The sequence below is a fragment of the Misgurnus anguillicaudatus genome, chromosome 25 (genome assembly GCF_027580225.2).
Source record: "Misgurnus anguillicaudatus chromosome 25, ASM2758022v2, whole genome shotgun sequence".
NCBI lineage: Eukaryota > Metazoa > Chordata > Actinopteri > Cypriniformes > Cobitidae > Misgurnus > Misgurnus anguillicaudatus.
This window is the reverse complement of record NC_073361.2, coordinates 18,032,728-18,055,080: the sequence shown is the minus strand read 5'-3', so window position 1 is coordinate 18,055,080 and position 22,353 is coordinate 18,032,728. Positions and strand designations below refer to the sequence as shown.

The 22,353-nt window shown below is 38.7% G+C and overlaps 3 protein-coding genes and 1 non-coding gene across 8 annotated transcripts in view; 3 read left to right on the top strand and 1 right to left on the bottom strand.

Moving 5' to 3' along the window:
• The first annotated feature begins 281 nt into the window (after positions 1 to 281).
• klhl15 (kelch-like family member 15) lies at positions 282 to 12,300 on the top strand. Of its 5 annotated transcripts, XM_073864028.1 has the most exons (9): positions 282 to 555; positions 1,302 to 1,383; positions 2,686 to 3,397; positions 3,481 to 4,572; positions 8,532 to 8,743; positions 8,826 to 8,937; positions 9,019 to 9,157; positions 9,238 to 9,329; positions 11,468 to 12,300. In XM_073864028.1, exons 1-9 carry the CDS (start codon positions 495 to 497, stop codon positions 11,645 to 11,647), a joined length of 2,682 nt encoding a protein of 893 aa, XP_073720129.1. In that variant the 5' UTR covers positions 282 to 494; the 3' UTR covers positions 11,648 to 12,300. The 5 variants fall into 5 exon arrangements, with proteins under 5 accessions (XP_073720129.1, XP_055039053.1, XP_055039052.1 ...); XM_073864027.1 differs by lacking the exons at positions 282 to 555; positions 1,302 to 1,383; positions 2,686 to 3,397; positions 3,481 to 4,572 and adding an exon at positions 8,211 to 8,365; XM_055183077.2 differs by lacking the exons at positions 8,532 to 8,743; positions 8,826 to 8,937; positions 9,019 to 9,157; positions 9,238 to 9,329; positions 11,468 to 12,300 and adding an exon at positions 1,600 to 1,693 and having other exon boundaries at positions 499 to 555; positions 3,481 to 5,876.
• On the top strand, positions 7,589 to 7,662 carry trnat-agu (transfer RNA threonine (anticodon AGU)). Its single transcript has one exon. It is a non-coding gene; the product is annotated as a tRNA-Thr (tRNA).
• Positions 11,802 to 17,671, bottom strand: cct5 (chaperonin containing TCP1, subunit 5 (epsilon)). The gene is made up of 11 exons (XM_073864029.1): positions 17,384 to 17,671; positions 16,584 to 16,644; positions 16,349 to 16,508; positions 14,839 to 15,042; positions 14,564 to 14,756; positions 14,239 to 14,388; positions 14,031 to 14,150; positions 13,756 to 13,941; positions 13,502 to 13,639; positions 12,299 to 12,479; positions 11,802 to 12,067 (listed from the first exon to the last, which is right to left on the bottom strand). Exons 1-11 carry the CDS (start codon positions 17,486 to 17,488, stop codon positions 11,940 to 11,942), a joined length of 1,626 nt encoding a protein of 541 aa, XP_073720130.1. The 5' UTR covers positions 17,489 to 17,671; the 3' UTR covers positions 11,802 to 11,939.
• A 200-nt stretch (positions 17,672 to 17,871) lies between these two features.
• mtrr (5-methyltetrahydrofolate-homocysteine methyltransferase reductase) overlaps positions 17,872 to 22,353 on the top strand; it is a 29,435-nt gene continuing 24,953 nt past the window's right edge. The window contains exons 1-9 of the mRNA XM_055183074.2: positions 17,872 to 18,029; positions 18,148 to 18,301; positions 18,645 to 18,798; positions 18,894 to 19,011; positions 19,094 to 19,451; positions 19,577 to 19,690; positions 20,823 to 20,976; positions 21,064 to 21,152; positions 21,307 to 21,487. Coding sequence (XP_055039049.2) covers positions 17,950 to 18,029; positions 18,148 to 18,301; positions 18,645 to 18,798; positions 18,894 to 19,011; positions 19,094 to 19,451; positions 19,577 to 19,690; positions 20,823 to 20,976; positions 21,064 to 21,152; positions 21,307 to 21,487 — 1,402 coding nt within the window. The 5' untranslated portion in view covers positions 17,872 to 17,949. The remainder of the gene's footprint in view (positions 18,030 to 18,147; positions 18,302 to 18,644; positions 18,799 to 18,893; positions 19,012 to 19,093; positions 19,452 to 19,576; positions 19,691 to 20,822; positions 20,977 to 21,063; positions 21,153 to 21,306; positions 21,488 to 22,353) is intronic.

Here is a 22,353-nt window from a genome sequence, read left to right as displayed (position 1 = left end):
ACATAAGATATTTTCCCAACCTATTCACATAATACAAATAAAGTTAATAGGAAAATAAGAAAATTATTCTGCTTGTCCCTTTGTGCTCTAAGGAGGTTCCCACGGTTATGTCAATGTCCCCATGCACATGCAGGCCTGAAAAAGAAGGCTTAATTCATAAGAAAGGCATAACTAAAAATATACTAAATTACATTATTTATGTACTTATATAATTGGTGAAATATATCTATAATTTGTGGTCGTTTAGGCTGAAAATATTGACAGACAAACTCCAACATTTCCGTTCGACCGAGAACTGTTCGGGAAATGACGTCAGTGCAGACAAAATATGGCGTCTACGATCGCTGTAGAGGCTATAGATAAACAACGTATAGCTATTCAGTCCCTATAACACTGGTTTATTGTCATTGAAAGACGCTTATGGGCAGCGTGTCGTGGTGGATCATGATATTTCATATTTAATTTATCTGGTCTTTGTCCTACACTAGCACTCCATGTCCGAAGGACCTCGGGCTCCCTGGTCGAAGCGGGGTTGCGTGGAGTCGCATCGCCGAGGTAAAACCCTGCTAAAATCATTTTATTTCACACACAAACTTGTTTCGACTAATCTATAACTCACTTTAATTCAATGCAATAGAAAACACCAGTATTGTCTTTCACACTTTATGGGTTGGCATTTAGTGTGTCGAATCAGTTTTATTTACCGGCTGTGTCTTAACACCTAGCGAGCTCCCTATTATAGGTCTAGGCAGCAAGTTTAGACAACAAGCGCGGGTATGATGCCAATAACTGCTATGTTGGCAGCTCACTTAGTTTTGACAGACAGCTACTGTATAAGTCTATTAACTTACAGACACAAAAGATCAAAAACAAACAATAAAATATATATTTTAATGTCTACCAGTATGTATTTCTATTTGAATCAGTTAAGTGTTGATATTCTGTCATGTTTACTGAGGATGTTAATTAAACATGGGTTGATTGTAACAAGAGGTCAACCCAAGTTCAAAGAATTTAAAAATACCATGTTGAGGAAATGAAAGGTAGAAACCATGTGCTATTTTGATCTAATTTAATTTAAATTGACACATTTATCAAAATCAAAACATTTAAAATATTTTAAAAGGATTGGCTTTTGTACCTTTTGGACCATGTTGCCTTTTTTCTTTTCTCAGCTTTGGAAAAATACACTATTTTAAAATCATTAAGATGTTGCCCATTCTTCTGGAATGATAACATTTAATACATTATGTAGAAACTTGTATGCATTTACTAACTATGTGAATGTCACCTGTTTCTAGAGCAGGGCAAGTACAAGCAGAGGAAATGTGAACGGCCCTTTAGTGCAGTGAAGCCGACGGTTGGTCAGGAGGCCTCAAAAAGGTAACACAGCTTTAACAAATAGCAAAATTTATCATCCTCTTTTTGCCTCCAAAGACACATGACCTGCTATGGATACAGTGTCTTTGGGTCTATTTCATTTCAATGCTTTTATAAAAGAATAATGTTACAAGTTTTATACAGCATCTTCACCATGTCAGTCTATTAGTAATTTTCAAATTATTTTAATGATTGGGGCTTGTTCAATTTGTCATTTAGGCATCTTCAGAATTTAATTTCCTACGGACACAAGAGGTACTGGCCTCTGATTGGCTCGGACACCCCCCTGTGACATGCCCGTGGCCAATCAGAGGTGAGTGTGCTGTGTTGTGTGCACTAGCGGGGGAGTGTAGGGATGCTCGCTGGGTTGAGATCAAGTTTGGCTTTCACTAGCAGAAACTGAATTGCTGAGGCTTGAGGCTTATTAAAGACTGGCATGTTTTTTAATACTCACTAAACTACAAATCGTTAACACTTTTTGGTTGTCAAATAATATAACATGTTTCTCTCTTTCATTATCTTATTGATTCATAAGAATCAACCTCCATCTTAAAGGGGACATATCATGAAAATCTTGAAAAATACTTTTTCAATGTTTAAAGCAACACTATGTAGTTTTTTTTACCTTTAAATAATGTCTCTAAAATTATTTCAGTGATAGAACAACTTTTAACTGGACAAATTGTACTGTTGCTGCAACCTGAGCAGTCTCCTAGCTGCTACAAGCACACTCTGAAAGTGGCGGTGGAGGGTAGGAAACACAGCCCCGTCCCTCCCCCTGCCTGCAGAAGAGTGTCTGATACCAGGCACTGTTGCACTTTTCAACCACACGGGGGAGCTGTAAGTCATTTTTACATGGAAACTACATAGTGTTGCTTTAAGTGCTAATAAATTTAAAAAAAAAAAAACAACAACAACCCAATAACTTAGTTTTGGTAAAACATTCTCTGCAAGTATGTGAAAAAATAGGTCATTAAAAATTTGAAACTTCATTGAATCTACTTAACTGCTCCTTACTGACCCCTGCAGGCCAGGAAAGGTTTTGTATGCTTCTCTCGCCTATGTAGACGTTAGTGTCAAAATACGCTTTGCGAGGTTATGCGTTCGACAAAATAATTACTATTTCGAAGCTCTGTGACAACAGACAAATCCGTGTAATTTCCCACAAATACCATGTTACCATGAGATGATGTTAAATGCCCATATCTCTCTATTACAGTCTTCCCAACCTTGCAGGCACGACCAGCTGAATTGGAATGCATTGACTCGTCTTGACGTTATTTCTTACAACGTCTGTCTCTGCAGGTGCCTAATGGCGGGGGATGTGGAGGTCTACCTTTCCCAAGTGCATGATGGCAGCGTGTCCTCAGGCTTCCGAGCATTGTACGAGGAGCGGCTGTTGCTTGACGTCACGCTGCTCATCGAGGAGCACCACTTCCAGGCGCACAAGGCCCTGTTAGCAACGCAAAGCGACTACTTTCGGGTCATGTTTACGGCTGACATGCGGGAACGCGACCAGGATAAGATTCACATGAAGGGATTGACGGCGGCTGGCTTTGGTCACGTCCTTCGCTTCATGTACTACGGTTCCTTGGAGTTGAGCATGGTCACGGTGCAGGAGATCCTACAGGCGGCTATGTACGTGCAGCTCACGGAGGCCGTGGAGTTCTGCTGCTCCTTCCTGCTGGCCAAGATATGCTTGGAGAACTGCGCCGAGGTCATGCGGTTGCTGGAAGACTTCAGCGTCGGCGTAGAAGGCGTGCAGGAGCAGCTTGACGCTTTTCTGCTGGAGAACTTCGTGCCGCTGATGGCTCGACCAGACTTCTTGTCGTATTTGAGTTTGGAGAAGCTGATGGCATACTTGGACAGTGACCAACTGAGTCGGTTTCCAGAAATTGAGCTGTATGAGGCAGTGCAGGCCTGGTTGAGGCACGACCGGCGACGCTGGAGGCATACGGATGCTGTGGTGCAGAATCTGCGCTTTTCCCTCATGACTCCCACTAACATCTTTGAAAAGGTACCGATGTTTACTTGAAATCGTGAAAAGCAAATGATTTTGGTGCATTGGTATGTGAATGTTTCTTGTTATTCCTCACGTAGGTAAAGACATCCGAGTTCTATCGATATTCCCGCCAACTGAGGCTGGAAGTTGACCAGGCGCTCAGCTACTTTCATCAGGTGAACGAACAGCCACTGGCTGAGACCAAGTCCAACCGCATCAGATCCGTAAGACCCCAGACTGCCGTATTTCGTGGAATGATAGGCCACAGCATGGTCAACAGTAAGATCCTCCTTTTGCATCGGCCCAAGGTGTGGTGGGAACTGGAAGGCCCGCAAGTTCCTCTCCGCCCCGATTGCCTGGCCATCGTCAACAATTTTTCTTTCTTGCTGGGTGGCGAAGAGCTGGGTCCGGATGGCGAGTTTCACGCTTCTTCCAAAGTCTACCGGTATGATCCCAGACAGAACTCCTGGTTACGTATGGCTGACATGTCCGTGCCAAGATCGGAATTCGCCGTCGGCGTCATCGGGAAGTATATTTATGCCGTCGCAGGCCGCACCCGAGACGAGACGTTCTATTCTACGGAGCGTTATGATATTGTTGAGGACAAGTGGGAGTTTGTAGACCCATACCCTGTAAATAAGTATGGGCACGAAGGCACAGTCCTAAATGGGAAGCTATATATCACTGGTGGTATCACCTCATCTTCCACCTCAAAACAAGTATGCGTTTTCGATCCAGGACGGGAAGGGACATCCGAACAACGCACGCGACGCACACCAATCCTCACCAGCTGCTGGGAGAACAAGTCAAAGATGAACTACGCCCGCTGCTTCCATAAGATGATCTCCCACAATGGGAAGCTGTATGTGTTCGGCGGTGTATGCGTGATACTACGCGCCTCATTCGAGTCACAGGGTTGTCCTTCGACAGAGGTATACGACCCTGAGACAGACGAGTGGACTATTCTCGCCTCTATGCCTATTGGTCGTAGCGGGCATGGAGTGGCAGTGTTAGACAAACAGATCATGGTGCTCGGGGGACTTTGCTACAACGGTCATTACAGCGACTCTATCCTCACTTTCGACCCCGAGGAGAATAAATGGAAAGAGGACGAGTATCCCAGAATGCCTTGCAAGCTGGATGGACTACAAGTGTGTAGTTTGCACTTTCCAGAATATGTTCTGGAACACGTGAGACGCTGCAGCTGAGACTGTCTTTGTAACTTTCGGGAGAAAACGTTTACAGGTGTGGGAAGTAATACTAATACTGTTAAAGCTTTTAAACTGTAGGCCAGTGCTTATTTAAGAACAAACTCCTTTTTAGGCTTTCATTGTAGAAAGGAAGAGGTCAGTTCTCAAAACTGGCAGTCATATTCAAACCAATAAATACAACCTTTGTCAGTCATACGTTTATCTGCACTGTAATCATAATAATCCTGTAGAGCACATACTATTCACTACACTGTCTTCTGTGATGTCACTATATTCCCTCATTCTGGCGTTTCGGAGGAAGTCATGTTTTATGCGTACATATTCCCCGACAGAAATCCGCATCTAGAAGGAATTAGAAATGAAATGGAAACTAATGAAGTAGATTGTACGACAATACGGTTCCCTGCATTTTTTTCTTTCACATTTACTAAGAACGCATTTGTGCTGATACTAGTTGTAGTACTGTAGTGGAATAAAGATAATGACTATGATTGTAATTAATATATAATTCTAATGACGATGTTGACAAGCATTGCACTCAAACAAGGGCATATGTTACAGCTCTACAATAACACCGGCCCTCCACAGTTGACTGTAAAGAGAGAAAGCAGAGATTAGGGGACATTGTAGTTCTCCAACCTTTATTAGTTGTCCTTATGCTTATTTTTTAAGTTATTTATTAAAATGGCAAAGCCTTGCCTTGATCCAATCAGTATAATGTAATGAGCTACTTTTTGTGTGTGTGTCTTTCATTTTGTTAAACAAGCGAAAGGGCTAAAGCACATATGCATTGTCTGTTTAATGTCCAATTAAGCTGTTTTTGATGCATTGTACTGGAATAGAGGCTCATTCCTCTCTGTATTATTAGTTATTAGTTACGGTTAAGATGGATTAAGCTTTGGTGAAAGGATTTGTCACTATTTAAGTCTACTTTTCCCCTCGTGTGTTACTACAGATTTCTTTGTTAGTTACTTCCTCAAACACTAACTTTATGACCTTATGTATCCGTCTCGTGAGTCATATTTTTGTGTCCTGTGTCATGTATATATAAATGCCAAACTGTGGGTTGTGAGGGTCAAGATGTAATGAGATGCACAGTAGATTTTAACCTTGTCTGGTTTTCTTTAGCAGAATAACAGACAGATATTCCACTATTTATAATAATTATTCATAGCCCTGTAACTTATTGAGAGGATTGCTAACATGTTTACCATTATCTGGTGGTTCACTGGTATTTGGAGACTTTGTAATTAATTTCCCAAAATAAATGTTCATAATGTCAAGCTCTTAGTTTTTTCTAATTAAATACAAGAAATGTTTCGTTGTAACATTGTGTGCTGCTATGCTTGGGTTTAATGTGTGTTTGAGCCACACTCTTCTTCTTTAGATATCAGCATCTTATCTTGTGGTTTTATCCCTGTAAGAGGATCCACAAGCAGGACGTACACTCACTGCCATCCTAAGCCTTTTCTAAAGCTTATGTGTTACTGTATCTGACAGAAAAGCAAGAAAGCTGATTTTTGTTCTAGTGGATTGTGTTAGCGTTAGCAATGCAAGGGTCATGGGGTTTGATCCCAGAGAGTAGGCTACACATACTGATAATATGTATACCTTGTAATGCACTGTAAGTTGCTTTGGACAAAACATGTACATGTTTATTCTCTTTTTAAATGATGATCAAATTAGATGATTACGTTTTTTTAATAGTTTTTAAAGAAATTTTGAGACAAATGTTGTGGCAAAAAGTCTTTGCTCCAATCTTTATAAGAAAAACTCCAGAAAGGTTCCAGGTGCCAAACAAAGATTATTCGCTCAGAGGTGCTCAAAGATCATCTGCCCTCCCAACATCTGACTTCATTTTTATACAGTAAGATCAAACACTTCTTATCTGAGATGACTTACACTCTTCTCATTGGCTACCACAATTAACTTATTTGTTTGATGTCGCAAAAGTGCAGCTGAACTCTGTCTCATATCTAAAAATGAAGTACTCCACTTATTGGTTCTTTTGGCCTTGGCCTACCTAGCACAACTAACTTATTGTTAATGTAGCGAAGTACAGCTGGACGACTTCTCAAATCTAAAATGATGTACTTTGTTTATTGCTTCAATTGGCCTTGGCCTTCCTGTGAGACATAATATATTTGTGGAAACAATGCATAATACTAATCAATAATAAGACAGAATATATTCATAATCAGAGCATAATCAATAATGAGACAGAATATATATTCGTGGAAATAATAAATGCACAATCCATAATAAAACCAATGAAACCCATCAAACAAAAACTACAATACAAACTCCCTCAATTTCAAGTGGTACTACTAACATAATAACATACTATTTAATTTTTTTAGCACAGATTGAGTATGCTTTGCGCCAAACCTAGATCTCACGATTGTTTTTTAATAAGGTGTTATCAGTGTTACCTTATGGCTTCTGGCCACCTGCTTAGTAGAGATTCAATCTGTACAGACTTCAATCTGTACAAATCTCTAGTAGAGACTGCTGTTTGAAAATGTGACACCTTTCAGCCAAAACACTTGATCATAGTGTCTGGGTTGTGTGACTTTTTGTTGTAATGAACTTTAGGGTAACGTTAATTTTAGATTTGAGTACTGAGAAATACTAATAGAAAAAATCAGTCATATTAATGTGATGCATATTAATTGTGCATCAGAGAAACTTGCTGGATTCAAAATATGTGCTTTTTGTGAGCTCTAAAGAGAGATATTTAATCATAAATCTGATATGTGAGGGCATGTAAGTTAAATTAATTAAATGCACGTTTCCTCATGAAACTATTTATTTTAAATCGATGAGCTTTCTATAGTGTATTACGAAACGGAATAATATCGGTTTGTAATAGCATGTATGCAGTTCTCCTTTTGGACGATATAAGCAGTGATTTTGATGACGATGATAGTCGCAGGCAAATAGTCAACGATTTCCACTTCCGTTAAAAGTCCCGCAGTAAAATCTAAGCGCACGTGGCGCCGTGGCTTAGTTGGTTAAAGCGCCTGTCTAGTAAACAGGAGATCCTGGGTTCGAATCCCAGCGGTGCCTATTGGGGAATCATACTATTTTAGATCTACGCGATACAACGTCTGTACGATTACAAAAATATTGCACTAATATTATGTATAAAATAGATATAATCTCACTAATATAATATAATGAAGATAATCTGTTCTTCAAAGTACCACTTATGCTAATTCTATAATAGTTACGTTTATTTGTTGCTTTGGCAAGAAGTACTAACACAAAACTGCATTGCAGTGCCCAATTTTCTGAAGTTGACTCTTAAACTCAGTTAATCATTGCCCTCTACTGGCAATGTTAATGTCGAACGCAATGTATTTTTGTACAGTTTATGAATGCAATGCAAACATAAACTCATTTTTAATGTTTCGTTTTAATGCATGCATTTCACAGATTTATACTTATTATTAATAAACCTAAAATCTTGATGCTAAATAAATCATATCAATATTTACAACTATCCACTTGCATGAGTTTTAACCATTTGTAAACAATCGCATAAATCCCACGTTAAAGCATATCTGCAATTTATTATAAATTCATATAATCTGAAATGATTTGCCAACTCATCATGATAAAAAAACAGCATACGAATCTTTGTACGGTGGGCGTTGCTAAAAGGAAACGAACACTGATTCCTGCAGTCTGTTTGACTGAAGTTACATAAATACGCGTTTCAGCTTTACTTTACCTCACAGCGAAATAAACCCGAGGTTTTGGTTGTAGGGTAAGTGAATTTAATCGATTATTTTAAGTTTAGCATTAGCATCTGAGCGCGTGTTTGAATGCCGTTACAGAAATGTATCACATGATCGCCTTTCTTTCACCCATTTCTTTAAAAAAAGTGAATCAGCGTAAACCAGTCAAGTTATACGTTTCTCTTTTATAAATAGATGGCAAATGAAGCAAAGCCCTGTCCATGTGATATAGGGGACAAGATTGAATATGGGGGTCTCGGAGAGGAAGTTCAGATTGAACACATTAAAGCCTATCTGGTCAAACATGCAACTTCAAAAAAGGCAATTATTGTAATTCAAGACATTTATGGATGGCAGCTTCCAAACACCAGATACATGGCCGACATGCTCTCAGCAAATGGATACATGTAAATATCTGTTTACATATGTTTTATATTGAAATGGTTCCAGAAGTCTCTGTATTTATTAACTTATTGTTTTGAATTGTAGTACTATATGTCCAGATTTCTTTGTTGGAAAAGAGCCATGGAGCCCATCTCATGACTGGTCAACATTTGAACAATGGCTAGAGGACAAAAAACCTACAGACATCAAAAAGGAAAGTTCAATGAACCACGTTTTCCCCTCGTATACATTTTGCCACGTTCTAGATAAACCTTAAACATCTTATTTTACTAGGGAATTGGATGTTGTACTGAAGTACCTGAAGGAGCAGTGTGGTGCAAATGATATAGGTGTTGTGGGTTTCTGCTGGGGTGGGGTTGCAACCCACTATATTGCTCTTCAATATCAAGAAATCAAAGCTGGAGTCTCGGTCTATGGTAACGTATGTTTATTCCTGAACAGTCAGGTGTGGAGAAGAGAAATTGTGTGGCAAAATGTCTGTAATTTTTTAACCCAGGTATTGTTCGAGAGAGAGAAGACAGATTTGATCTCAAAGCTCCAACCCTCTTTATCTTTGCACAAAATGATGCAGTCATTCCTCGTTATCAGGTAAGCCTAGTTGAAGGACAGGTTTTTGAATTAAGTGGACTGTGATTTGTTTATATTATAGCTTTCCTATTTAGGTAAATTATTATTCATGCACAAATTTGACAATGTTTCCTGGACAGGGATTAGCTTAAACCAGGACCAGGCCGTAGTTTAATTAGGAAATATAACTAGTTTTAACAAACATGCCTTACTAAAAACATTACTTGTTTCAATTTTGAGGCAAAACAAAGTGTACTGATGTATCTTGACAGTGTTTCTCACACTTTTTATAGGTGTGGCCCCCCCTTGTGTACGGTGCGTTCCTTCGCGGCCCCCCAAAGACAATTTATGACAAAAAACAGTTCTAAAACTCAACATTTTCATAAAAAAACATTAATTTACACAAAGTTGTGCTTTTGGGTGATTCTTGCGAAATTAGACTTGAAACATTTTGATAAAAAAGTAAATGCTATCAAAATAAGAAGCATACAGTTACAAACATCTCTTCATGTGCTATTTTGCACATGATTTCAAATGACATCATACAAACCAATTAGTTGTTTTTTCCACATTTAATGGAAAAATGTTCATTACCGCAACATGTCCATGACTGGATTTGGGATCTTTGAAATGGAAATATTTATAATTAAAAAATCTAAAAAATAAAAAGCTTCAGTGCATGTTATACTATAAACATTTACAGTAAAGAAACATGTGGTGTTTGGTGATTATTGGTAAATGTAGAGACAATAATAAGGAATATAAATGTGTCCAAGACCAATTTTCTCATCCTCTGCAACAATTTTCAATCATTGTTTAAGCCCTCAAGCAACTAACATTTAAAAAAAAAATTTTGGAAGGGACATAATTGACTAACACTCAAGATGGCTACCAGGTAAGCAGTTCTTATTTTTTCTCTCCAGATTAAAGTTTAAATTTTGTTTGTGATAGTACCTATACAACTTTTTAGTTCTCATTACCGAAACATGAGTTTGTAAATGCATATATTTAATGTAATATCATGTTGCGGTAATGATAATTTTTGATAATGATAATCTAAATTTTTTTTATAACTTATAGGAAATATTTTTTAAACCCTCTAAAAATAATGGTTATAAGTTCAGACCTTAATCTTATATGTGCAAAAAATTGGCTTCAAGGGCTTTTTAAAAATTCTGATGCTGGACAGCTTCTAAATCTGGATTTCGTGAGAATCACCCTTTTGGTTAGTAGGCTTATTTTTGTTTAGGTTTAATCACACTACATTCATAATAAATTAATGAATTTAATAAAATGTCATAAAACTGGGGCCCCCTGGCACCATCTCGCGGCCCCCAGTTTTTTGAGAACCAGTTTTAAGATGTCATTGCAAGTTATTTTCAGTTTGGACGGCTCTTACATTTTTTTAGTCTAGGACTAGTCTAATCCCTGTCCGAGAAACCACCCATTTGTCTTTTAAACAAAGACTTTTCTTTATAGATTTTTGTCATGCCGTCTCAAGTCTTGGTTCTGCTGGCAAATGTATCTTTAGTTGGCGTAAAGTTTCACAGATTTTCTTATCCTTTGTGTTAATGGTTCGGCTGCTGAAAAAAGCAACCCTATATCTTGCTTCTACAGTAAGGATGAATGGCTTTATTTGTTGTATCGAACACGTGTTTGTTGTACCAAAGAAATTAGCTATTACTATTTAAAGATATAGCAATGTTTTTATTGGCTTTTGTAGCAATGTAATACAAAGTCATTGGGTTTTGAGCCTTTATAAATGGACAATTCCATGCAAACGTCAATCTTACTATGAAAAGTAAAGGTTTATCCAGGGTTTTTAACCACACTGGAATCTCAGATGTCAATATTTGGCTGTTTAAATAAAAGTTTTTAAAGCATTTTTAATTGTTTTCCATACTTAAGTGGAAATTTCTGAATCGTCACATCCATAACTTTGTTTTTCAGTATGTGATAAATGTGCATACAAAAAGTTATTTGAAAAGCCATCCTTTCTTCATTTGTTGGGTATTATTGCTTCTGGTTTGTGCCTTTTTTTATTAGTGGTGTGACTTTGAAAGAACTGTATGTATCAGGAAAGATTTATTAGCTGGGACCTCAATTTTGCATAGACCATCGTTGTAAAGTCTGTTTATTATTGTTCTTTTTTAATAAAGGTGACTATACTAGAGACGAAACTGGCGGAAAAGTGCACGGCTGACTTCAAAGTGAAAATCTTCCCAAATCAGACTCACGGGTTTGTCCATCGGAAGAGAGCAGACATTAACCCAGATGATAAACCCTACATTGAAGAAGCCAGGAAAGATATGATAAACTGGTTAAATAAGTACATGTAAGCTGTGGTGGTCTATAAAGCATTTAAACGGTTTAAAATAAAAAAATCATACATTAAGGCGGCATACTGTGTATATGCAATTAAAAGTTATGCAGTTCTGTTTTCTCGGATGATAAAGAAACACTTTTGAGGGAAGGACAACTATTAGACTCAAATCTGAAAACAAAATTTTAATGATCACTTCAGTACTACATTGACAGAGAACTGTATCAAATGATAAATAACTGTACGAAGGTTCTGACACATTCCTTTAGAAGTGCTGTAGATGGTTTACTTTAACAGCTACACAAGGTTCAGTCTTCAGATTCGCCAGGGCCTCTGATGTCATCGATCTTCAGGATCATCTTCACTACTTGAGTGGCCAAAGAAATCTGCTGTTTCTTTCCAATAAGGGTCTCGATTACGTGTTGTTTCTTCATGTCTGCAAAGATTAAAAATGTAATCATTCATTACCGTATATAACGAAGCAAGTGTTAAAAAAAAATTTGACTGCATATTATGATCACTAATGATGCTTTCAAAATAGATTTACTTTTACACAACTACTAATACCTTTAAACCATTTAATAACCGTTTTCTACATTTTCCATTGTGTTTACATGTAGATTTTGTTTAATTACTGTACAACACTATATAATAAAGGAATCCATACCATTTGTTCCCAAGTTTAAGCAGTCAATTCCAAGTGCCGGGTTGCCTTCCTTGACTTGTTTAGCTCTGACCTCTGCCATTGTCTGAATAGGGTTCAAGCCGCTGTTCTCTGCAAGAGCCATAGGAACGACCTCCAAAGCATCAGCAAACGCCCTCATGGCATACTGTTCCAGAGAGGGACACTGCAAAAAACAATGAGTTTTTAATATTTGCTTAAGTATGGAAAAACTCAATATCACAAAATCCAGCACTTACAGTTTTTTCTTTTTAATGCATCATCATTATCTTATATGGTACTTTGGATTTTATTTTCATCATATGCTGTTTTAGTATTGATGAATATCAGCCATGTGACCTTTTCCGTCATTCCAGTTGCCTGTCGCCATCTTAAGTACCTACCGAGTACCAGTAGGCTACTGACAAGCATTGGCTAGCTTGCTACAATTTACGGATTTCTTATCTTTTACTGTCTATGATTCTTACGGATACGGGAAATGGCTACGAAAGACAGCATTTCACACCTCGACTGTACTGAAAAGAAATGCTACTTAAAAAAAAAACGCTGGCCATTTTTGCCAGACATAAAGAACCGATCTCCGAATTCGGATGAATCTCATATGAGGCTCCTTTTTGAACTAGAAGGTCAATATTGTTTTTCACTTGCGACAAAACAACGAATTATCCGTGCATTTATATGGAACTATGATTTAGGAGCTATCCATCTTTACTCTCGTCCCTCCTTACGTCACATTCGGAGATCGATACATTTTGACTGGCAAGATGGCGGCGAGCGGACACCAAAACAACCAAAGTCAGTTGTTCGAAACCTTCTTTTTTAGTAAACCCTGTGTACACAAACAACGTTCTCAATGCTCGAGTTCACGTGTAGAGACCCAGGTGATACTTCGAGCAAAGTATCATGTTGTGTCGAGCCTTCTTAGTGTTGGTAAAATAGCGATTTTGATGCTCACAACATATTGAAGGTATAGCTTCTAGTTCTTTTGCGCCCACTTCAGGTACTCAAAACAGCTGATATTCATGAATAGGTGATTGTGACATCTCCCATCAGGCCTTGTTTTGCATGTAAACATTTATTTCACTTTGTAGAGATATTGTTTGCATATTGCCATTCATCCCAAAATTACAGCGATATACATTTGGTCAATATCGCTCAGGCCAACTTTAGCTCACAGACGTGCGGTACCTTATCAGCAGCCTCATTGACAGCAAGAGCACAGGAGATCTCCGAAGCACCGCCTCCATAGACGATGCGGTGATCACGCACGAGATTACGGATGACACACAGAGCATCGTGAAGAGCTCTCTTAGCCTCCTCAATAATCTTCAATTTGATGAATACACATTAAAGGAAAGAAGAGAAATTAGAACATGTGTCATACTAAATAATAATAATAAAAAAATACATATTGTGTTTTAATTCAGCACGAAATTCTTTACCATTTTGTTTCCACCACGAATAAAGATGGTCACTGCTCTTGAGTTTTTGCACTCCTCAATAACCAGCATTCTGTCTTTAGTGGTCCCAAAGCAGATTTCCTTGACCAGCCCAGCGGTGCCCAACTTTTCTGCTGTCAGCTCGGAGAATCTGGGTACAATACGGCCTCCGGTGGCGATGGCAATGAGCTGGAGATGTTCAAACAAAGCTAATTTTTTACTTTGTTCAATCCTTACCACACCTTAGTGAACGACCAATGTTGGTAGTTCGTACAAACCTCTATCTCGGGTCCACCAACCCAGCGGATAGCAGGAAGCTCATTTTGCAGTAGTAAGTGATTGGCCTCATCATCAAAACCCCACTGACAAATGGCAAGATTAGCTCCGGTGTCCTTGATCTTTTGTGGAGACAAAAAAGTATGAAAGTGAAATATCAGTGATAAATATTGTAGGTGTAGTTTATATTGGTGGTAATATTTAACAAACCTGTCGAATCATCTCTTCGAACTTCTCCTTCTCATATTTCTGCAGAGCTTTGTAGTCCTCCACTGATGTCACATCAAGCTTATGCTTGGTTTTGGGCTTGGGTGGCTCAAATGGGCAGGTGAGGATGGCAATCTTTGTGTCTTTCAGTACCTTGGGGAATGCACACAAAACAAAGCCCTTAGTTGTGATCCCATAATGTATATTTCAGAGTTCCTGTAGTTTAATTGGTAGAGCATTGTGTTAGCAACGCAAATGTCATGGGTTTAGTACCAAATGCAGTAGATAATACAAAGAAATGCATTAGTATATATATGTATAAACAAACCTTGGGCATCTGAGGGTGACTGAATTCTTTATCCACAATAACGCCTTTGATGAGTTGAGTGTCTTCTAGTTTACCGCCAACCTTTCCTTCCACTTTGATAAGCTCAAAGTCAACATCCTTCCTCTCCATATCAGCCACTGTTAAGATGGCATTGACAGCTATTTCTGCCATCTGTCTATGACACCGGTTAATCCTATAAATAGAGGAGAGATTTATTTGATGATAATTTCCACAATATTGTCAATTTTAAGCTTTAAATAAACAGAGACACTCACACTTTAGATCCTAGCGTGGTCATGGCGGTCTGAACGAGAGACTCTGTGTTGTTGGGATCCACTGGGAAGCTGTCGCCAATTTTGTCGAGATGTTCGATGGCAATCTTTGCAGCCTGGTCATAACCATCAGTGATCCTGATGGGGTGAATGCCTCTGTCTAACAGCTGCTCAGCCTGCTCCAGAAGAGCTCCTGCCAACACAACAGGAATATACAAATGCATTAAACCAAAAGTCGAATTTGAGCGTTTAAGCGAAATAATCATGGTTGTCGTATTTAATGAATGACAGGCATGCGAAGTGATTGGTGATCAGTTGCGGCTGGTGACTTCACATCCGAGAGGTGCAAATTTAAAATGTGTGCTTGGTGTGTCGTGTGTGGCTCGCCATGTCAAAATGTGTGTTCGGTGCATCATGTGAACCTATGTGCATCATGCGTCATGTCAAAATACGTGCCTGCTCCACACGCGTCAAAAGGGTTTTTGATAAAGGAGACGCTCACGTTCACAAAATACTAAGAAGACACAGGGTTTCCTGCAGCACTTTGCAGTTCAGGCGGCCCACCTAAGCTAGGAAACCGTACTGCCTTAACTAGGTCGTCAAAAAAAAAAAAAAAATAGTTTCACTGCACGAAAGGCCGTCAAGTGCATCTCGGAGAATAGTGCAAATGCGCTTCACACCATGAACTGGTATACGCGACACACGGCCAAATGAGAAAAAGATGTGGTCCGTCACTGCCTGGAGGATAACTAACCAGTTGATAAAACATCTCGGAGAATAGCGCGGACACGCTTCACCCCTAAGCGTGCACGCCCAACACGGCCAAAATGAGAGAAGATGTCCGCACTGTCTGGAGGATAGCCAGTTGATAAAACGTGTGTCTGTGAGAACTGTAAGTGGACTTATGTTTTGGGTTTATTTAAGCTTGTTACTGTATACGTCTATTGTTTTTGCAAATGTAAAGTAAGTTAGCTGGTGATTTTGTTGTTTGAGCAACCTGCTAGCTAGGTTGCACGTGCCTGTTGATTCGATATAATTGTTGAGCGCTCTTGCTCACGTTATTTATGCATTATTTACATGCTACAGTAGTTACACTCCTTTAAAGGAGCAGTAAGTAGGGTTTTACGTGTTTTATTAATCAAAATCAATGTCTTACTTTATTCATAAATATGTCCTTGTTGGTGTCAAATAACCTCTGCCCACCCCTACCACCTTAACGAACACATTTTCTGCGGGAAACCCTGAGACACTAACTTAAGACTAAACTCACATGAGATTAAGTGAGTATCTGGCAAACATGAGCATCTCTTTTATCATAAACCCCTTCGAAGGTCTGCAGCAGGCACGTATTTTGATATGACGCGTAATGCACATAAGTTTACATGACGCGCTGAACACATTTTGACACGATGAGCCACATACGCTTTGACGAGCTTCGCATAGTGCACCCTCGAAAAAGAAGAAGTCACCGGCCACCACTGTTGGTGATAAGAGTCAAATGCACCCACCAACAACACCGGTGGTTCCGTCTCCAATTTCATCATCTTGAGACTTGGAGAGCTCAACCATGAGCTTGGCAATCTGGTGATCAACATCCATCATAGCGAGAATCGTTGCACCATCGTTGGTCACAGTCACCTCACCGTCCTTATCAACCATCATTTTGTCAAGCCCTGAAACATCATTGATTTATATTAAAAAAGCGGTGGGTTGGACCTGTAATCCTCTTTGCAGAATTGACTACTCACCATTGGGCCCCAATGACGTCTTCAGGGTGTTTGCGACGGCCTTCGCTGCCATGATGTGTGACTGAAATAGACAGAATTTTAATTTTACAGCATTAATATTACAGTTGGTACAGATCATTTTTTTGACATATTAACTGTCAAGACAGTGATGTACATCCAAAACAACGAAGATTGTTATGCACTGATATATAAAAAAAGTGCAGTATACATGAAAAAGCGAAATATAATACTATAATATTTACTATATTAAAGAATTCCTAGATGATATAATTAAATACAATTAAAATAAACTTCAGCATTTACGACTGTTTAATAACTTGCTATAGTAATATTGCAGAATACTGGTAATTATACTATACTATAATTCCTGTATCATCACTTTACTGTATTACTTTATTCAGGCATCCATCCTTAGCAGGTTTAAAATCAAAGTATTTTTTAACTGAACTATTGAAAAACCTTGTTCATACTACATTCAGGATAATAAAACCAAGTCAATTTACAGTCGACATGTAACATTTCCTTAAATCTCCATATATGACTCTGCATCATGACTCAAAAGCCTGCTGCAGCGGAAGCACATGGACCACCCTTAAAGCTGACATGCGGCACATTAGTGATAGCTTCAGACAATGCAATGTAAAACATCACAACGCATTTACTTAAAATGAAATCACAAACCCACAATATAAAACACGTATTTAAACCGCGAGACAATTAAAGCGTGGCTTTGGGTTGTATGTGTAATCTAGTACACCGTCAAACAGCGCAGAGAGCCCGTTAGCACATTGGCTTTGTACCTTCAGAGCTGCCAGGCCACTCAAGCGAGATTTCTTGTCTTGGTCCTTTAGGATGAGGAAAGGCCTTCCATATTCATCGAAGGCGAGACTCCCCATGGCTGACATTGTGGATCTGAACCACAGTGAAATGCACAGCTATGTACGAATGGTTTTAATGCCTATAATTCAACGCTGTAGCTGTGCACCTCGCCGCGCGGATCTGCCGGCTAGGTTCTGGAAGAATCTCGGGGTGGGATGGGCCGAACCAAATGCTGTCAGTAGAAACAATCGCGATAACTTATGTCACAAAAGATTAAATTATTCACGTTATAATTTAAAACAGCTAAAAGTTAATTACGACGAAGAAGGTTTATAAACGTGCTACTTTGTACACTTTTAAACAGAAACAACGTTAATGGTTTATTCCACTCTCGCGATAACACCACTACTCAGCGCGATTTCGGTCACAGATTTATAACTCATACAGATAGACCACCAAAAATAGATTGGTGGAGGCTTAACGTTTAAAGCTCGCTTATTTGACAGGTCCACATGCAAGTCTGCATTTACACAGTACCCGGTAGTACATGCTTGTTAAAGCATGCCAAAGAAGTGTTATTCAATATGTTTGCAGGCAAAAGAAGCGGCTGTCATTTGCAAGATCACGGTAACGCTTTTGTAACACGCCTCATTCGAAAAAGTTACTTGAAAGTAATCATGTTTTAAACCATTCACGTGTTAAATCATTTTGTCTTTATGTTGTATGGACATTAACTTTGTTTTAGCATTCATAATATGCCGTGTGAAGTGACCAATCGGTTCTTGATACTGTACGGATCTCAGCGCGGTCAGGCTCAATCCATAGCTGAAGAGATTTGTGAACAAGCGACTGAACATGGATTTACAGCTGATATATTTTGTCTGAGCAATGTGAAAAAGGTATATTGTCATGTTAAATGCAAACAAACTAAATATATCTGTCGCCTATATTTATCAGCTAATTTTTAATTAACTTAAAATCATCTGAATATTGTGAAAACAAGATTATATAATATCTGTAAACTGACCTTAATGTAAGTGTTTTTAGAACTTTATTAATTTAAAATGATTAAATTTGATATTTTTAATGGCATAGGTTAAAATAAGTGAGCTATTACATTGGCATATATTGGAATCAGCCAATAGTTGTTTTTTATCCCATTTCAGCATGTCAGATTGGCATGATGTAATCAATAGCTTTGATTTATTGTGTTGACTTGACTTTATGCCCATATATCCACAGTACAACGTTGACAGTGAAACTCGTCCAATAGTTTTTGTGGTTTCCACAACCGGTGATGGTGACCCTCCAGACACAGCTCAGAAGTTTGTGAGAAAGATTAAGAATAAATCACTGCCACATGACAGCTTTGCCAATCTGTGTTATGCACTTTTAGGTGAGTTAAAATGGCTTATTGTTGTATAACCATGATGGTAAGTCAAAGCTCCACCTTTGACCCTAAAGCAATTTTACGTGCTTTTATTCATGCAGCTTTAGGAGACACAAACTACGCAAATTTCTGCAACTGTGGAAAGACTATTGACAGACGTCTGCAGCAACTTGGTGCCAAACATTTCTATGCCACTGGGCACGCAGATGACGGCACTGGGTGAGCACCAAACTATAAATAATAGAGATGATCTGCGGTCTGTTCTCTGATTTATTGTCCTGTCAAATTCGTGTCTCTGCAGACTTGAAGTAGTGGTTGATCCTTGGATTGAGGGACTTTGGGAAGCTCTGAAAAAAACATTTGCCAATATGTCCACCGCAGATCAACAGGGTGCTGCCCACAGTGACAGTTCTTTAAAAAATCCATCCAGCCAGGAAAATAATAGTTCAAATCTAGAGGTCGATCTTCATCTTTTAAAGCTGAGTGAAACAGACTTGCCTAAAGAAAGTACACCAGACTGCAGTCAAACAGAGACTCTCATCCCTTTGGTTGCATCTCTGAAACATTCAGTAGCACCATTGTCAGAGTCAGTTCTTAATGTTCCTGCACTGCCCCCTTCATATCTGGAGGTCCTTTTGGAGAACCAATCAGTGGAAGAGGTACAAGTTTTTAAACCTAAATATACTGGTCCTGTTTCATGAAACATGAGCAGATGTTGCATTGAATTCTGCAGTTTGGAGTCTGCTTGTTAAAATACTCAGTTTTTCTCTTTCTATTTTTTAAGGAGATGGTCCCAGCTGATAAAGAAGGGTATCATGAAGTGCCTGTTTCAAAAGCAGTTCAGTTAACTCGAGATGATTCAGTAAAAACTGCCATTTTACTGGAACTTGATGTTTCCGTAAGTCCACGTTTTTTCGAAAAAATACTTTTCAGGCTTGGCGATGCAGAAATGTAAAACACAAAATAATGAACAGTTATGCATCAAAGATTTCATTTTGGTTTAGTCATATTAGGGCTGTCTTACCTGGCAGTAAATATGAATACACATAACACATATTTAAAAAGTAATTATTTAATGTATAAATCTTTCAAAAACTAAAAATTCTTCATGAGAAATAAACACAATGAAGTGTAACTGAAAAATACCAGAAAATAAAAATGCAATCAAAATAAACTGACTATACCAGAACAGGCCTTAAAGGTGCAGTGTGTACATTTTAGCGGCATCTAGTGGTGAGGTTGTGAATTGCAACCAACGGCTCAGTCCACTGCTCACCTCTTGCTTTTGAAATGCATAGAGAATCTACGGTAGCCACCACCGGACAAACATGTCATCGTTGGAGACACCTTAGTAAAAAAGTTTGTCTGTTAAGGGCTTCTGTAGAAACATGGCGGCCCAAAATGGTGGCTTCCATGTAAGGGGACCCTCTGTGTATGTAGATAAAAACGTCTCATTCTAAGGCAATTAACACATAACGGTTCATTATGAAAGGTCTTTATACACCCATGATAATATAGTTTTGTGTATTATTTTGCATTTCTGTCAAGAGATCATTCTAAAAATGACACACTGCACCTTTAAATAGTAGCCAATCCTACTAAGGTCATATTGATACTGGACCCCATGTTTGTAGTGGCTGCAAAAAAATCTATTCCTTACAGATCCTTAAGAATAGCATCTAAATTTGGAATTGCTGCTGGCAATTCATACTGCTTATCAAAGTTTTGCAGCATTACTTTAAATGCTGTTTTCCACTCTATTAAATGGCTTTGCAATGTATTGCATTACAATGTCAGTCAAGGAGCGCCATCTGATACTGTCTCGTTTATACAGGTGCTGCAGCTCCCCCTTGTGTTTTTTAGAGAGATATGCAATCATTGCGGTGATCTAAAATTATTGTGATGAGGTCAAACAATCGCGATGAGACGATTATTTAATAATTGTAACAGCCCTAAGTCAAATAGGAATGTAAAACAAAATCTGTGTTGTGTTTTCTGTGTAAGAGTAACAATAAATTGGGTCACTTCAGGAGCAGAACATGGCTTACCAGCCTGGGGACTCCTTTGATGTTCTCTGCCCGAATAGAGCGAGTGAAGTTGAAGAGTTGCTTTTGAGATTGGGGCTACAGACACAAAACAATTATGCCGTTCAGATTCACCTGCTTGAAAACACCAGTAAGAAAGGTAAGACAACCAGGGAATTAGATTTAGAAAGCAAAAGATTAAGACTAAACAACACAGAAAGGCAAAGAGGTTGTTTTTATTTTACAGCAGCAAAGGTTCCACTTCACATCCCTCAGGGAACCTCTCTGCAGTTTATTCTTACCTGGTGTGTGGAGATAAGGAGCGTTCCAAAAAAGGTAAATCCACGTTGTTTACCCTATTTAATATAGTTGCTGTCTGTACATTTCTGAACATAACAGCGCTTATAGTGTATTTGTTTATTTGGATTTCTGGGGACGACAGTCTGAAATCCCCGGACAGTCCATTTAAGCCGTTGTCTCATGTTTGCAGGCGTTTATCCGGGCGTTGGCAGACGTCACTCAGGACAGTTCAGAGAAACGAAGGCTTCTGGAGTTATGCAGCAAACAAGGCTCCGCGGACTACAACGGTTTTGTTAGGGACGCCAATTTATGTGTGTTGGATCTCCTCAGAATCTTTCCGTCCTGCCTACCTCCCCTTAACCTCCTCTTTGGTCAGTAAAAACTTTTCATTAAAACAGTAAAAAAAATCTAATTTGAGTTAACTGGGGATTAAAATGTTTCATACTTGTGCAGTTTGACATTTTTTTTATCTTTAAATAAATATGTTTTGATGCGGGTGTGTCATGTGACTAATAGTGTGAAACTGCAGGAAAATTATGTCATTATAATAATAATGCTGATGGGCTTATGGTACCACAAAAACATGAAAAGCAGGACAAAAAAAATCCATATTATTCCTTGTGTAGTGTAGGGTAATATCATAAAATTCTAGACTCATTAAGCACACATGCTAATCTGTTCGCTTTAAATGTTTATATCTTCTCTATGCGAATGTTGATTCACACCAAAATGCTTTTTTGCATAGTTGTGTTTGACACATGAAAACGTCTCGTATGTAACTGTTGTTCCCTGAGAAGGGAACGAGACGCCGCGTCCCCCTTGCCATACTTCCTGCGTCCCTGTAACACCGTCTTTGGCAATATTTTTAGATAGCGAATTAGCGATATACTTGCTGGCTCCCGCGTCACTCTGTCTTTGTCGTTAAGCCTCACCATTGATTGAATTTGATATACACATTCAGACGCACTTACCCTTGGAGGCATTCCCAAAGTGTCACCGCAGTTCCCTCAAAAGGGAATTGTAACAGTGTATCTTAAAAGGTTACATGATGTAACCTTGCTCTCACTTGAAATGTGCCCCATATTTAGTCCTTGAATTTGAGGCTATTGGACCTGGAAAGTCCTTGAAATGTCCTTGAATTTAAAGTTAACTAAGGTGTGGGAACCCTGTATGTATAACCTAAAGTCCTTAAATGCATTGAGCATTAATATAACATATATTATTGTGTGTAAATAAG

What these genes read in the sequence shown, in the direction of transcription:
- klhl15 (XM_073864028.1), top strand. Translation starts at nt 495, where the DNA reads ATGTCCGAAGGACCTCGGGCTCCCTGGTCGAAGCGGGGTTGCGTGGAG. An exon ending in CCACTAACATCTTTGAAAAG is followed by an intron (nt 3,398 to 3,480) that starts GTACCGATGTTT and finishes TTCCTCACGTAG; the next exon opens with GTAAAGACATCCGAGTTCTA. An exon ending in CTCTCAGCAAATGGATACAT is followed by an intron (nt 8,744 to 8,825) that starts GTAAATATCTGT and finishes TTTGAATTGTAG; the next exon opens with TACTATATGTCCAGATTTCT.
- cct5 (XM_073864029.1), bottom strand. Translation starts at nt 17,488, where the DNA reads ATGTCAGCCATGGGGAGTCTCGCCTTCGATGAATATGGAAGGCCTTTC. An exon ending in TCGAAGAGATGATTCGACAG is followed by an intron (nt 14,151 to 14,238) that starts GTTTGTTAAATA and finishes TCTCCACAAAAG; the next exon opens with ATCAAGGACACCGGAGCTAA. An exon ending in TCAATGAGGCTGCTGATAAG is followed by an intron (nt 12,480 to 13,501) that starts GTACCGCACGTC and finishes TGTTTTTTGCAG; the next exon opens with TGTCCCTCTCTGGAACAGTA.